The sequence below is a fragment of the Geotrypetes seraphini genome, chromosome 2 (genome assembly GCF_902459505.1).
Source record: "Geotrypetes seraphini chromosome 2, aGeoSer1.1, whole genome shotgun sequence".
Lineage (NCBI taxonomy): Eukaryota > Metazoa > Chordata > Amphibia > Gymnophiona > Dermophiidae > Geotrypetes > Geotrypetes seraphini.
In genome coordinates, this window is record NC_047085.1 from 273,425,692 (window position 1) to 273,439,542 (window position 13,851).

The window sequence follows — 13,851 nt, forward strand, 5'->3', positions numbered from 1 at the left end:
GGCCGGATCAGAAAATGGGCAATCGAGGGGAAAAACACATGATGGGCCGTTTTGTGAATTGGGTCGATAAAAGCAATCATCGCTAAAGCTGTGAAACCAGGTGACCAAAGACATTCAATGTGGTTGTAAAGAGTCCACAGCTAAAGCTCCAGGACCTAGACGCGTGTGGGTCTGCTCTGATCTGATTTTTGGCCAATTCAAAAAGAGCTATTGATGCACTAACAAGTGATTCATGCTGAGGTTCATTGTAATCTCTGTCTCTCCCAATTGATGGCTGTGAGAGTGACTCTCAGACATGCACAGAGCTGGCAGAGGAAGCTCGAACAGCTGAGAAGCAGGGGAAGCCCCCCAAACAACCTCCTGCCACTCAGCTGTTCAGTGCAGGAAAGCTTTTTTTTTTTTTTTTTAAATAATGGGCACAGATGATGTGTGTGTTAAATACCCCATTAAAAAGAAAAGAAAGCTGCCCCCCCGGTCGATGATGGCCCTCCCCAACCCCAGACGAACGTGGCACCAGGAATCTCACTGCACGTTAGCAAAAATCGGCAGGAGGGATGCCATTCCCTCCTGCCATTCAGCCCTCCCTACTTGAGAAAAAATGGCAGGAAAGATGCCCACTCCCTCTTGCCACCGAAGGCCCACCCCTGCAACAGGCGCTCCTCCTCAACAAACATCCCCTACCCTTACCCCCAAAAAATGGCAGGAGGTGTGCCCACTCCCTCCTACCACGTGATATTCCCCAAATCTCCCCACCCCCGTACTTTTCAAGGAAGTTGGAGCAGGAGGTATGCTGACTCCGTCCCGCTCGAAGGCTCCTTGCATTTGATAAAGAATAGTCCCTTTCAACAGAAGTCATACAGAATAACTCAAAACTATTTACAAAGCTACTACTAACATAGTCAATTAAGCTTTTTCTGGTGAATAAAAATAATATACGAGATGCCCCATACTCTAGTCACTCCATGTTCCATCACATTAACATTTTATTTAACTGGCAGTGCCTCAAACACACTTTTAAATAAGAGTGCAAAGTCAAGTGGTTGTAAAAGTCATTGTAGCACAAACCCATTCTCTGTACATATCAAAGATCTTTTTCATTTCTCAAAAATGATGTATGACAATCAGTAAATTTTATATAGACTAAACTTTTCTGAATTTTATGACAGTGTTCAAAGGGATTTTGAAAAGCAGCGCTCTAAAGTGCACACACAAATTAATTTCCCAACTAATTTCCCATGACATATACAAGTTTCTGCAGTTAATTCAGTGCTTATCCACTGAATGACAGTGTAGCTAGAAAGCATAAGTATTATTGTATAAAACAAAACGGCCAGACAGGCGTCGTCACACAGCCCATATTGAATTCTCCTGGCTGCTTTTTTAGAATTACGATTACAAATGTTATCAATGGTGAAACAAATACTGTACAATGCCAATTGAATTCTCCTGGCTGCTTTTTTAGAATTACGATTACAAATGTTATCAATGGTGAAACAAATACTGTACAATGCCAACAAAGAGCTGAAGTAAGTTTATAATTTCCTACTCCATGTCTTATTTATCTAAAATATTTTTAGCCCACTCTATCCACAGTTCTAGGCATATACATTTCAAAGGATGAAGTTTAGGTAAAAAAAGCTACAGCTGGGCAACAAAGGAGTTACTTGAGAAGTTTTGGCACAGTCAGTGTTGGGACTAGAATCTCTTTAAAAATTGGCACATAATTTGGATTTGGTTGGCTTAAACCTTGGTCAAGGGTTTCAATGATGGTCTGTTTGATATCCCTGGTGGCATCTCCTCTCACTGCCAGCAGTGCTGCAATATGGTCATCCCTGCAGTCAATAGAAAAAAAGGGTACAAAATGCATTGCAGTCTTGTCCGAGTAATAATGAAATGTGTAAAGTTTGAGGAACACTTATCAAATTTAATCAATTTATGGTCCCGGAACCACCCCCCGCCAAAAAAAAAAACAACAAAAAAACCAAATACATTTTAAAATCTGCAATCAGCATCTCAAACAGAATTAATAACATAGTAAATGATTAAAGACTAGAATGGTCCAACCAGTCTGATCAATAATGATTGGTCCACTTTGGGTAGATTTGCATACAAATGCCCCTATAGAAACCAATACCTAGCCTTTCTTTACATAAGAACATAAGAATTGCCATACTGGGACAGACTTAAGATTCACCAAGCCCCGTATCCTGTTTCCAACAGCAGCCAACCCAGGTTTCAAGCACCTAGCTAGATCCCAATTAGTATACAGTGTTCAGTGATGTATTAATTCCTACTTTTCCCTGTGCAAGAATTTTTGTCTGTTCTGGTATATACAACACTGTATATGTAATTATTGTAACCCATTCTGGGCTCTTTTGGGAGGACAGACTAAAACATTTGAATAAATTAATGAATAAATAAATAAAACAGATTTTAAGCAGTGAATTTCCTCAAGCAATTCCAATAATGGCCTATGGCAGGGGTGCACAACTTCGGCCCTTGCCAGGCCAGGTTTTCAGGCTTTCCCCAATGAATATGCATGAGATCAATATGCATACAATGGAAGCAGTGCAGGCAAATAGATCTCATGCAAATTCACTGGGGAAATCCTGAAAACCCGATTGGATTTGGCCCTCGAGGACCAGAGTTGTGCACCCCTGGCCTATGGACTTATCTAAACCTATTAAAGTAGTAGGAGACAGAGGGTAGTAGTAAATGGAATTTTCTCTAAGGAAAATTTACTAGTGATATGCCTTGGTCCAGCAATTTTTAAGATCAAGTTCAATTTATTTAATATACCACAAATGTAAAACCAAAGGTAAATCTAAACTAAACTAAAACTTAGCTTTGTATACTGGGTCATCATCAAGAGAAGCTTGACATGATTAACAACAATTAATAAAAATATACTAAAATTGAAAATAATTAATTTTTAAAATATTTTGCAAATAGGAAAGTTTTTAAAGGTTTGCGGAAGACTTGGAAAGGACTAGGACATTGCAAGGTTAAAGGAAGTTCATTCCATACTTGAGAAAATTTAAAAACCAAAGAAAGATTAAAATACTTAATTCCTTTGATTCCTTTCCTAGAAGGGAGGGAAAGCTTAAATTGTTTGGTACCTCTCGTATAGAAAAATCTGTAAACGTTCCATGAGAGAGGAACTAAAGGAGCAAAAATACCATATAAAATCTTAAAAATAATACATATACATTTAAATTGAATTCTAAGATGAACCGGGAGCCAGTAGAGGCTCAAAAACAAAGGAGTCACGTGGTCGAACTTGCTCTTTTCATAGATCAACTTCGCAGTGGTATTCTGAATCAATTGCAGCCTTTGAAGGCAGATCTTTGTGATGCCAAGATAAATAGCATTACAGTAATCTAGCCGAGACAGTATAATTGATTGGACCAAAACAGAAAAATGGCGTTGATGGAAATAAACTAAAAAAACATTTTTTGACCGAAGAGTTTATTTGATGCTCAAAGGTAAGGGAAGAGTCCAAAAGTATTCCCAAGATCTTGGAAGAGAACTCAATTTGCAGAGAAGCCTCAGAATCCAATAGTATAGTGGAAGGGAGACAATCTAGTTTTGGACCTAACCACAAGAGTTTGGTTTTAGTTGCATTTAACTTCATCTGGACGGACATAGCCCAAGCTTGTGGTCTGGAAATACAATGATTTATTTTAAAGACTAAATTGGTAAAATTTGAATCCATCTTGATCAATATAAAGATATCATCCACATAAGTATAAAGCGTTTCCCAAGGTGACAGCTTAAAGGTGTTCAGAGTAATCATATAAAGATTGAACAAGATTGTGGAAAGCCCCGCAAGGAGGCTGCCAGGAATTAGATATATTATCTTCAATATTGACTGAGTAAGAATGAGACAGTAAAAATTTAGAAAACCAGTCAAGAACAACCTGATTAATTCCGATATCTGAAAGTAAATGAAGCAAAATATCATGATGCATTACATCAACTGCCCAGATAAATCAAACTGAAGTAAAATAGAATATTTATTTTGTAATCGTAGTTGTTGAATTTTAGAAAGAAGAGAAATCAATAAAGTTTCAGTACTAAAATTAGAACGAAATCCATGTTGGAAAGGTTGAAGTAATTAAAATTTCTCCGGATAATTGGTAAGTTGACCAGCTACAATTGATTCTAATATCTTTGTCAACAAAGGTATATTGGCAATTTACAGAAAGGGTGGTAGATGCATGGAACAGTCTCCCGGAAGAAGTAGGATTTAAGTCTGATTTTTTCAGAAGAGGAAGAAGTAGTACCGTATTTTCACGCATATAACGCGCATACGTGTATAACATGCATACGCGTATAGCGCGCGGGAACGCATTTATGTAAAAAACATTCTATATAGCACGCACACGCGTATACCGCGCATGCTGCTAAAACCTCCTCCCGCCACCCCCGCTTACTCCCTCTTCTGGCCCTGCAAACCGGCATCCCCTCCCCCGGCTCGCGTCACCCCCCTTCCCCCCACGATCCTACATCCCCCCCACACCGCAAAGACATGGCTTACCCCGAATGGGCACCGGCACCAGCACCAATGCACAGGACGTGCCAGTGCCAGTGCCTGAAGATCCTCCCTCGCCTGGGCTGGGCTGGGCGGTGCGAGGAAGATCCTCCCTCTTCCCTGTGCTGGGCTGGACTGGGCTTTGAGCATTTGCACATGCTCAAAGCCTTCTGGTCTCGCTCTCTCCGAGATTCTGAGAAAAGTTGCCATCAATGGAAGAAATTAAGAGCTGAAGGCCAAGGAGAAATAGTATGCCTTCAATTGTACCTTGAAAGTCACAAATGATTTTTCTGAAGGTCTGTCTGGTAAGGTTTGCCTCTTTGCAGATGATACCAACTCTATAATAGGGTACACAGTGCTGCCCGATTCGCTGATTCGAATCAATTTGCTTTCTTAAAAAAAAAATATCAGACTCACCAATTCAGTGAGTTCTGACACCTCCAGGTTTGCAAAAGCAGCAGCAGTGGTGGCTAGTGGGAAGAGGTTGTGCTCGGAACAGGCTGATTCTGGCCTGCTCCACTAGGGCCTTCCCTCTGCCACATCACTGATGACATCACTGATGATGCAGCAGAGGGAAGCCCTGACGGGTAAGGCCAGAAGCAGCCTGTTTCAAGCACTGCCATTTCTCACCAGCCACTGACACTGCTATTGCTGCTTTGAGGCCTGTATGTCAGATCTCATGGTAGAGGGGGGTTGGTCAGGAGTTGCTGCACAGGGGGATAGGAGAGAGGGATGGAAAGCTGCTGTGCATGCGGGGAGAGAGAAAGAATTGTAGGACATGGCACCAGGTACCAGGGGCAGGGGAGGTACCGGAAGATAAGCTGCGGCTAATACCATGGGATGGCTTATCTTCCGATTTTAAACATAGACCGCCCTTTTCTGCGGCCTATAGATGGGTGCGGCCTATATGCAGGGAAATACAGTAATCTAAGGAAATACTTTTTACAGAAAGGGTGGTAGATGCATGGAATAGTCTCCCGGAAGAAGTGATGGAGACAGAGACTGTGTCTGAATTCAAGAAGGCGCTGGATAGGCAAGTGGGATCTCTTAGAGAGAAAGAGATAATGGCTACTGCGGATGGGCAGATTAGATGGGTCATTTGGCCTTTATTTGTCATCATGTTTCTATTAACTAAAAACTTAGATAAAATCAAATCAGTATCATAAAAACAAATCTTGAAATCATCTGGTCACAAGAGAAGAGAATTATTCTTTGAATGCCAAGGAAAAAATATGTTTTTAGTATAGCTTTAAATTTCTTTAATAGAGCTTTACATTTCTTTATAGAGACTTCTTTATGTAGTTGCTGTGGAAGGTAATTCCATAAGAGAGGTGATTGAAAAAAGAAAGCAGTATTTCTTGTTGCTTCCAAAAGTGCCCTGGTATGCAGTGGAATAAACAGTCTGCAACAGTAGTGGAAGTTACCAAAATAGAAGCATCCTACAACTAATTTACCCCTTATTTTACTAAGCCATGGTAGAGGTTTCTACCGCGGCCTGGGGCGCTAAATGCTCCAACACTTATAGGAATTCTATGAGCGTCAGAGCATTTAGCACTCTGGGCCATGGTAGAAGCCTCTACCACAGCTTAGTAAAAGGGAGAGTTAATATTTTAAAGCAACAATGATAAAGTTTTTTAAAAATATGTTAACTAAATAGTAAAAAATATTAATATACTACCTGATGTCTGGGTATTTACTGACAAGAGTTGAAAATTCCAGGTACAGTAAGGACGGGTCGGTAAGCTTGATGACTTCTGCAATAGCTATGATAGTATCACAAAGTCCATCTGTGTCTTCCTCTGACCCCTATCAAAGATAAAGCTCATTATGAACCATCTGGAAAATAAATCCCCAAATTATTATGATGACAATGTTCTTAATTATAGTCTATGATTTTCAGATAGTCTACTCATTGGCCATTAGAATTAATAGCACAGGAATTAAATTGAGTCATTTCAATAGGTTGGATTTACTCTTATCCAGTGTGCCCAAATTCATTATTGGTGCAATAGCATACAGCAGAGCTACTAGTAATTTGGATTTTTAGTTGATCGTTACTCATAATGCAATTTACAGCAATATTAGTACAATATGTCCTTGCCCCAAATAATTTACACTTGTGGGAACATGGAGCAATGGGAGATTTGAAGCCTGGTATATTGGGTTTTCAATCTGTTGCTCTAACCACTGTCTCTGCTTCCTACTACCCTGAATGAACAGCAGCCTACATTTTCAGTGCCTACCTTCAAAGCAGGCCTCAATTCTTAATTGGAAACAACTTTTATTATTGAATATTATCCCCTCCCCCAGAACTCCCCAAAATTCCAAGATCAGCATACCAAATACGACTAGCATAGTCAGTGGGCTTGGACTCTTATAGCCCACTGACTATATAACAATTCCTCCTCCTCCCCAAGCCCCGCAAGTGGAAAAGAATGAGAAAAGATTCTGTAACTCCTCTGTACCCCCCCCCCCCTGTATACAATCCCAACCTCAAGGTGGAAGCATACCCCCCCTCACAAAGAATTCAAAATATCACTGCGAGGCCTAGGACAGTGTTCTTCAACCTTTTGACACCTATGGACCAGTGGAAATAAAATAATTATTTTGTGGATCGACACCAGTCCGTGGACCGGCAGTTGAAGAACACTGAGCTAAGTTGTAGGCCAGACCCCGCCCATCTCCACCCAATCTCCGCACCAGACCCCTCTCCCATAATAGTACTAATTGTAACACCATTTTTTCCATTCATTTTTCATATATACACATACACACAATATAATCGTATTAACAACACATAACGGTTAACCACAAAATTAAACTACACAAAGCACACTGTATGCTTCTCAATATTCATTCCTACCAGAACACAGATAACCCCATGCAAATACGGGACCAAAAACTAAAAGTACTAATATATACAAACAGACCCTAAGTTGCAAGACTCTGCATGCAGTGCAACCCCAGATAAAAATAAACAAATGCATTTCTTCCTGAACAGACAGCAGATGTAAAACAATCACTAAATTAAATAATAAAATCATTCCCTCTAACATTGTTGTCTCCCTCCCTCCATGCTGTGCCTTGCCTTCTGACCTACCCCCCGGTGTTATCTTTGGGCTGGCTCCCTCTTCCTCAATGCTGCAGTGCACAAAGCCGTGGGCAATGACTCTTCAGACATCCCACGCCTCATCTGGAAGCCTTCCCTCTGACGTTGCAACATCAGAGAGAAGGCTTTCGGTTCTGGTGCAGGACGCATGTAGGAGCCACTACCCACGGCTTTGTTCACTGCAGCACTGAGGAAAAGGGAGCCAGCCCGAAGACACCACCACATCGATCGCACTGTGGACTGGTGCGCTAGCGTTTTTAGCACATGCTGAAGATTAGCGTGTGCAAACCCCATGCTAAATTAAAAATACTAACGCAAGCTCTATGGAGGCGCAGCATTTAGCGCACACAGCATTGTAGCACACACTAAGCGTGCACTAAATCCACTAGTGCACCTTGGAAAAGGAGCCCTTAATAATTAACAAAAAAAGTGCACTCGTCAGGCTGCGCCAACACAGTTGGCAAAACAGAAAAACTGCACAAACAAAGATAAAAATTACTTATCTCAATAGGAGCTCCACTAAACATCAGGGCTCCCAGAGACGCTTGAAGGCCAAAAGCCAAAAGATGGGCTGCAATTGGATCAAAGATCGCTCAAAAAGTAGTTGGTTTAACTGAGCTTCAGTTTCGGATAGATATTCTTCTTCAGAAACCCTTGGTTATTGAGAGCTCAAAACAAGCGCAGCAGCAAAAGCACTGGGCAACACACCCAGCGCTTCAAAGGCAACAATAGCAACAAGGCATGCAGATGATTTCTCCAAGACCAATAAGAAAGTAAGGCTTCACTAAGCCAGACTAAGAGAATCACCCACTTTCCCAGGGCCCCAAACGCATCTCATAAATTGACGTTGACCACTTTGAAACAAACAAAAAGCCTCATATTATATTGTCAAGCAAAAATGGCTGTGATTCTTAAAACAGCATCACAATGTGAATGACATGCTATAGGTGCTGTTTTTTTCAGGCGCCTACTGATTACAGCGCCACCTTTAGAATCCGGGCCTGAAGAAATTATGCAATCAGTGTTGCACCTTAGATCAAGAGAAGACAAAATACTGTACACTTCTCCCTCCGAATCCACGGTTTCAGTATCCGCGGATTTGGTTATTCGTGATTTTTGCTGCATTCTGGACCTTACCGGTGGTCTAGCGCAGTGGTTCCCAACCCTGTCCTGGAGGAACACCAGGCCAATTGGGTTTTCAGGCTAGCCCTAATGAATATGCATGAAGCAAATTTGCATGCCTATCACTTCCATCATATGCAAATCTCTCTCATGCATATTCATTAGGGCTAGCCTGAAAACCCGATTGGCCTGGTGTTCCTCCAGGACAGGGTTGGGAATCACTGGTCTAGCGGACTTTAGGGGCAGGAGCAATCTTCCTACGTTCTAGCCCCGTGCAGATCACTCATTGGAAATGGCTGCCGTGAGCTCCCGTCGTAGACTTGAGAGCTGGCCGAAAAGTTATTCACGGTTTTTCACACTTCGCGGTTCGGCTCTGCACCTAACCCCTGTGGATACGGAGGGAGAAGTGTATATACTCATCTATAAGTCGACCTCATGTATACGTTGAATGCAGTTTGGGGACTAAAAATGACCAAAATTGGTGTAATCTTTATATAAAATGAGGCCACACACACATTTCTCCCTACCTCACTCACACTCCTTCACCAGCCAACATGTTCTCCGCCTTGCCTCACTCATACCCCACCATACAAATTAAGCATGCCTTCTCCGTTGCCCCCCACCTTCCCCCAGATCCATATGCTGCACCTCCCAGGCATGTATTTTTATTGTTGTTGCAATAGTTTTTTATTCAGAAAAAATACTTGAAATTTAACACTATAGAAGCCAACTTTCAGAATTATTAGGGATGGGAGGGTGCTAGAGAACCTGAACTGAATGGTGGTCCGAGAGTGATGCTCTGATTCCCACTGGCAAGTTTTCTGGTAAAATTTCTATATACTGACAAACTATATTTCTATATCATTTACCTTGGTAAGAATGTCTACATCCAAAGTCAACAAGATTGAGACTGTGTTCATAGCTAGCAGTAGCGCTAAATGCCTCAAATCCATCTCAGACAAAATCTGATGCTGAGAAACCGAAAACAACAACATGGCAGAGGTAGCAGATCAACTTCTACAAATCTTAGCCATGCTTATGGAAAGCAAGTTGGACATTCAAATACTAAGACAGAGATTACTAATCTCACTCAGCAGTTGGCTGCCATAGATTCCTGGCTCTGTAGTCTCACAAAAAAAGTGTTTTACTTATTGATGAGTTGATGTCTAATCAGCGGATGGATAAGGCCTTGGGTGTGATTGACACACAGCAATAAATGTGATGAAGCAATGGATGACAGACTTCAAGCTCAAATTTAATTCAGAAAAAACGAAATTCTTCATTGCTTCCCCTCACCCGCTTGACACCAAAACCCCACTATGCATCAACGATCTTAGTTACCCTATTCAGTCCACCATGAAGATATTGGATGCCTAACCATGAAAGACCAGGTGGACTCCATAATCAAAAAGGGCTTTTTCACTCTCTGGAAACTGAGATCTGTTAAGTCATATTTTGATATGTCAGCATTCAGAATCCTTGTACAATCACTCGTACTAACTCAACTTGACTACTGCAACATCGCCTATTTAGCAATTTCCCAAAAGAATATGTGATGTCTGCAACTAGTGCAAAATGCAGCGGTCATACTTATCTTCGGGTTAAAGAAATTTGATCACGTGACACCTTACTACCGGCAGTTTCACTGGCTACCGACAGAAGCATGCGTAAAGTTTAAGTTCGCCTACCTCTACTTCAAAGTACTCTATGGTCTAGCCCCTAAATACATAACGGACCTTTTCACCTTCTCCACCAACAAACACAAGAGAAGCTCACATCTGAACTTCATTTCCCCCCCAGTCAGAGGTTGCAAATTAAAAAAAACACTACGAACACCTTCTCTCACATCAAGCAGCATCATGGGGCAAAGACCTAGAACCTTCTCAGAGGCCCCTCAACCACAAGAGGGCACCCGCTCAAACTCAAGGGCGGGAAATTTCATGGCGACACCAGGAAGTATTTCTTCACGGAGCGAGTGATTGATCAATGGAACAAGCTTCCAGTACAGGTAATCGAGGCCAGCAGCGTGCCAGATTTTAAGAATAAATGGGACGCCCATGTGGGATCACTACGTGGGTCAGGGCAAAACATTGGCTAATCTTAAGGGGAGGGTCTATATAGTGGGCAGACTTGATGGGCCTTGGCCCTTTTCTACTGTCATCTTTCTATGTTTCTAACTACTTTGCCCACCACTTACGAGGAATTCAGGAAGCGCCTAAAAACATACCTATTCCGGAAGTACCTAGACAACTGTCCCGTACACCTCTCTCAATAACGGTTTCTTGACTTATTCTCACTCTCTTAAGTTCACTCATTTTGTACCTCTTGTAATCTTTTTGTAAACCGCATAGAACTTCACGATATTGCGGTATATAAACTGTTATTATTATTAGACGTAATAATATCAGAGTCCTGAGTATGTACAGAGGTTCTAAGGGATCTGATCCAATTAAATTTCTTAAACATTAGCCACCTGACGCTATGCTCCGAGGAGGACGCAGTTAGCTTCCTCTCCGGCCACCAGCCTACTTAATCCAGGTTTTTCTTTTATATCTACTTTCTCCCAGGGGCCCCGCTACTCACCGCGCTTTTAGTGAACCCGTTGTGCATCTCGCTGGCGCTTCCGCAGTTAGTTGGATGGCCTCCAAAACCCTGCGGAAGGAGAAAGATCGGGGCCGCATGCAGGAGCCCAAGATGGCGCAGGAAGCAAGCCCTACTGGTCCGTCTTTGCAACCGCCATGGGTGGCGGCTGTTACCCAGGAGGTGACCGCGGCAGTTGCCTCTATCCTCGAAGCTTGTTTCCTTACCATTAATACTAAACTGGACACTTTGCAGGGTAAATTGGAGGCGGTGGGCCGCGATCTCACCCAATTCCAACAGTGAGCGAGCGACTTGGAGGATCGTGTTGGTGGAATGGTGGAGAGTCAAACCACTTCGGGGCGTCGGTTGGAGGCACTGGAACAGAGACTGGACGACTTGGAGAATTGCGCCCGCCGGAACAACCTTCGCTTTGTGGGCCTTCCGGAGACCCTGCTCGACTCGGAGCTCCATGTTTTCTCTGAGCGCTGGCTGCCCGAGTCCCTGGAGATCCCTGCGGAGTTGGGCCCCCTGCGGGTGGAGCGCGCCCATCGGATTGGTGTGTGGCGAGAAGGGGCTGAGAGGCCCTGGACAATTATCTTGCGCCTCCTGAACTTTGCCCACAAGGAGGCGGTGCTGCGAGCGCTCTGAGGTGGCCGCCATTTAACTTATCAGTCCCATCGGGTGCTCTGCTTCCAGGATTATTCCTCGGGGGTGGCCCAGCAGAAGCGCAAATTTAGTCCAATTTGTTCTCGCTTATTTGACCGGAAAATCCGCTTTGCTTTGTTATAACCAGCGAGACTCAGGGTCACCCATACTGGCTCCACTTGTTTCTATGCGACTGTGGCGGAGGCCCAGGATTTCCTTAACCACTTGGAGGATCCGGGTGGCTCCCCTTCTTCGACGGCGCCATGATTTCCCTCTTTTCACCATTTGTTTGTTTTCGCTGCCTACTGGACTGCCTGCCTCGGTTTTAGATTTTTGCTATTTGTGGCTTTTAGCTAACTTACTGCCCTGTTGGACTCCTCTGGGCCTGGGCTTGGGACTCCCGCCTGACTCATGCTCTGGCCGCCTTGCTGGAACCGTCTCCTGGGTTGCTGATTCTGGCCTGGGACCTGCTGCCTCCTGGCTTCTTTGCCTTCCATCTGTCCTCTGCGGGCCCCTGGTGGCTTTGTTGTACTGACTGTTCCCATGTGCTAAGCCTTGAGGATTTCAGTTTCTTTGTTGTACCTTATTGTTGGAATGGAGCGTTTGTTGGGTTGCGGGTCTCAGTTTGCTTGGCAGGTCTTGGGGGGGGGGGGGGGTCGCTGTGTGTCTGTTTTCTCTCTTTTGGGATCTCTGGCTGGGGGGCAGATACTGGGTTTGGGCCTGGTAGGCTTTTGGAGCTTTAGGGTTTCTCTTTGATGGGATATTGTTCTTTGGTGTGTGTATATGGGTGGGGTAGTGGTTGTTAAGCGTGTGTGCTATGGTGTTTGGCTTGTTGATTGGGTGGGATGCTTTTGTAGTGGGGGGTCAGGGGGATCTTTGTCAATGGCTGCTTGTCTATACTTGGGTGGGATCCTCTTGTTTTGGGAGTGGGTATGCTTTTCCTTTACTGTGATTAAAGTTGGGTTGGGAGGCGTCAATTTGGGCCTGGTTCCTTTGGTGGGGACCTGGATCTTTTGGGGGGGGCACTTTTGGTGGGTCTTGGGGTTGGTGGGGAGGTGGGTATGGGGCTGGGGTGCTTTGGGGGTTCTTTCTTTTCCTTTCATTTTTTTTGTTTTGTTTGCTTTAGTTTGTTTGTTAGCCCCAGGTACGTTAGATAGATTGTGAGCCCACCGGGACAGATAGGGAAAATGCTTGAGTACCTGATTGTAAAAACCGCTTAGATAACCTTGATAAGTGGTATATCAAATCCTAATAAACTTGATAATAATAAACTTGAAACTAGTGCTTCTCTTTCGCTCTTTCCTTCTTTGGGTGGGTTAGCTTGTTTTAGTTGCGGCAGTGACTGCTCCTGGGGGACCAGTCTTTTCTTTGCACATTTGTCTCGTCCCTGGATGCTATAAGCTGGGACAGCATCCTAGCTACCATCCTTGTTTTTTTATTCTGTTTCAGTAATTTTTTGTTCCATTTTTTTGTTGGTTGAATGGTGCGCATAGTTACTTGGAATGTCGGGGGTATTAACTCCCCTGTTAAACGAACAAAAATTTTGCAAAACTTGCAGAGACTTCGAGTGGATATTACATTGTTGCAGGAGACATACCTTACTGACCTTGAGCATGCTAAACTACGGAGAGGTTGGGTTGAACGCTGTATAACCGCAGCTGCGGTCGGGAAAAAGCGGGAACTAGCTATTCTATTTCGTAAATCAGTGGCCTCTCAGATAACACCGGTGGCTGTTGACGCGAATGGCCGCTATGCCTTTTGTACGGCAGTGATCACAGGAGTAACGGTGTTGATTGGTTGCGTTTATGCTCCCAATACCTATGATAAATCATTCTCTGCTAGTTTGAAGGCTTTGCTCTTG

The 13,851-nt window shown here is 43.4% G+C and overlaps 1 protein-coding gene across 2 annotated transcripts in view; it reads right to left on the minus strand.

Moving 5' to 3' along the window:
* Positions 1-959: 959 nt before the first annotated feature.
* Positions 960-13,851, minus strand: part of EXOC3 (exocyst complex component 3) — a 127,379-nt gene continuing 114,487 nt past the window's right edge. For both annotated transcript variants that reach the window (XM_033929704.1, XM_033929702.1), the window contains 2 exons: positions 6,213-6,340; positions 960-1,832 (listed from right to left, as the gene is read on the minus strand). In XM_033929704.1, the coding sequence (XP_033785595.1) occupies positions 1,661-1,832; positions 6,213-6,340 (300 nt within the window). In that variant the 3' untranslated portion in view covers positions 960-1,660. The remainder of the gene's footprint in view (positions 1,833-6,212; positions 6,341-13,851) is intronic.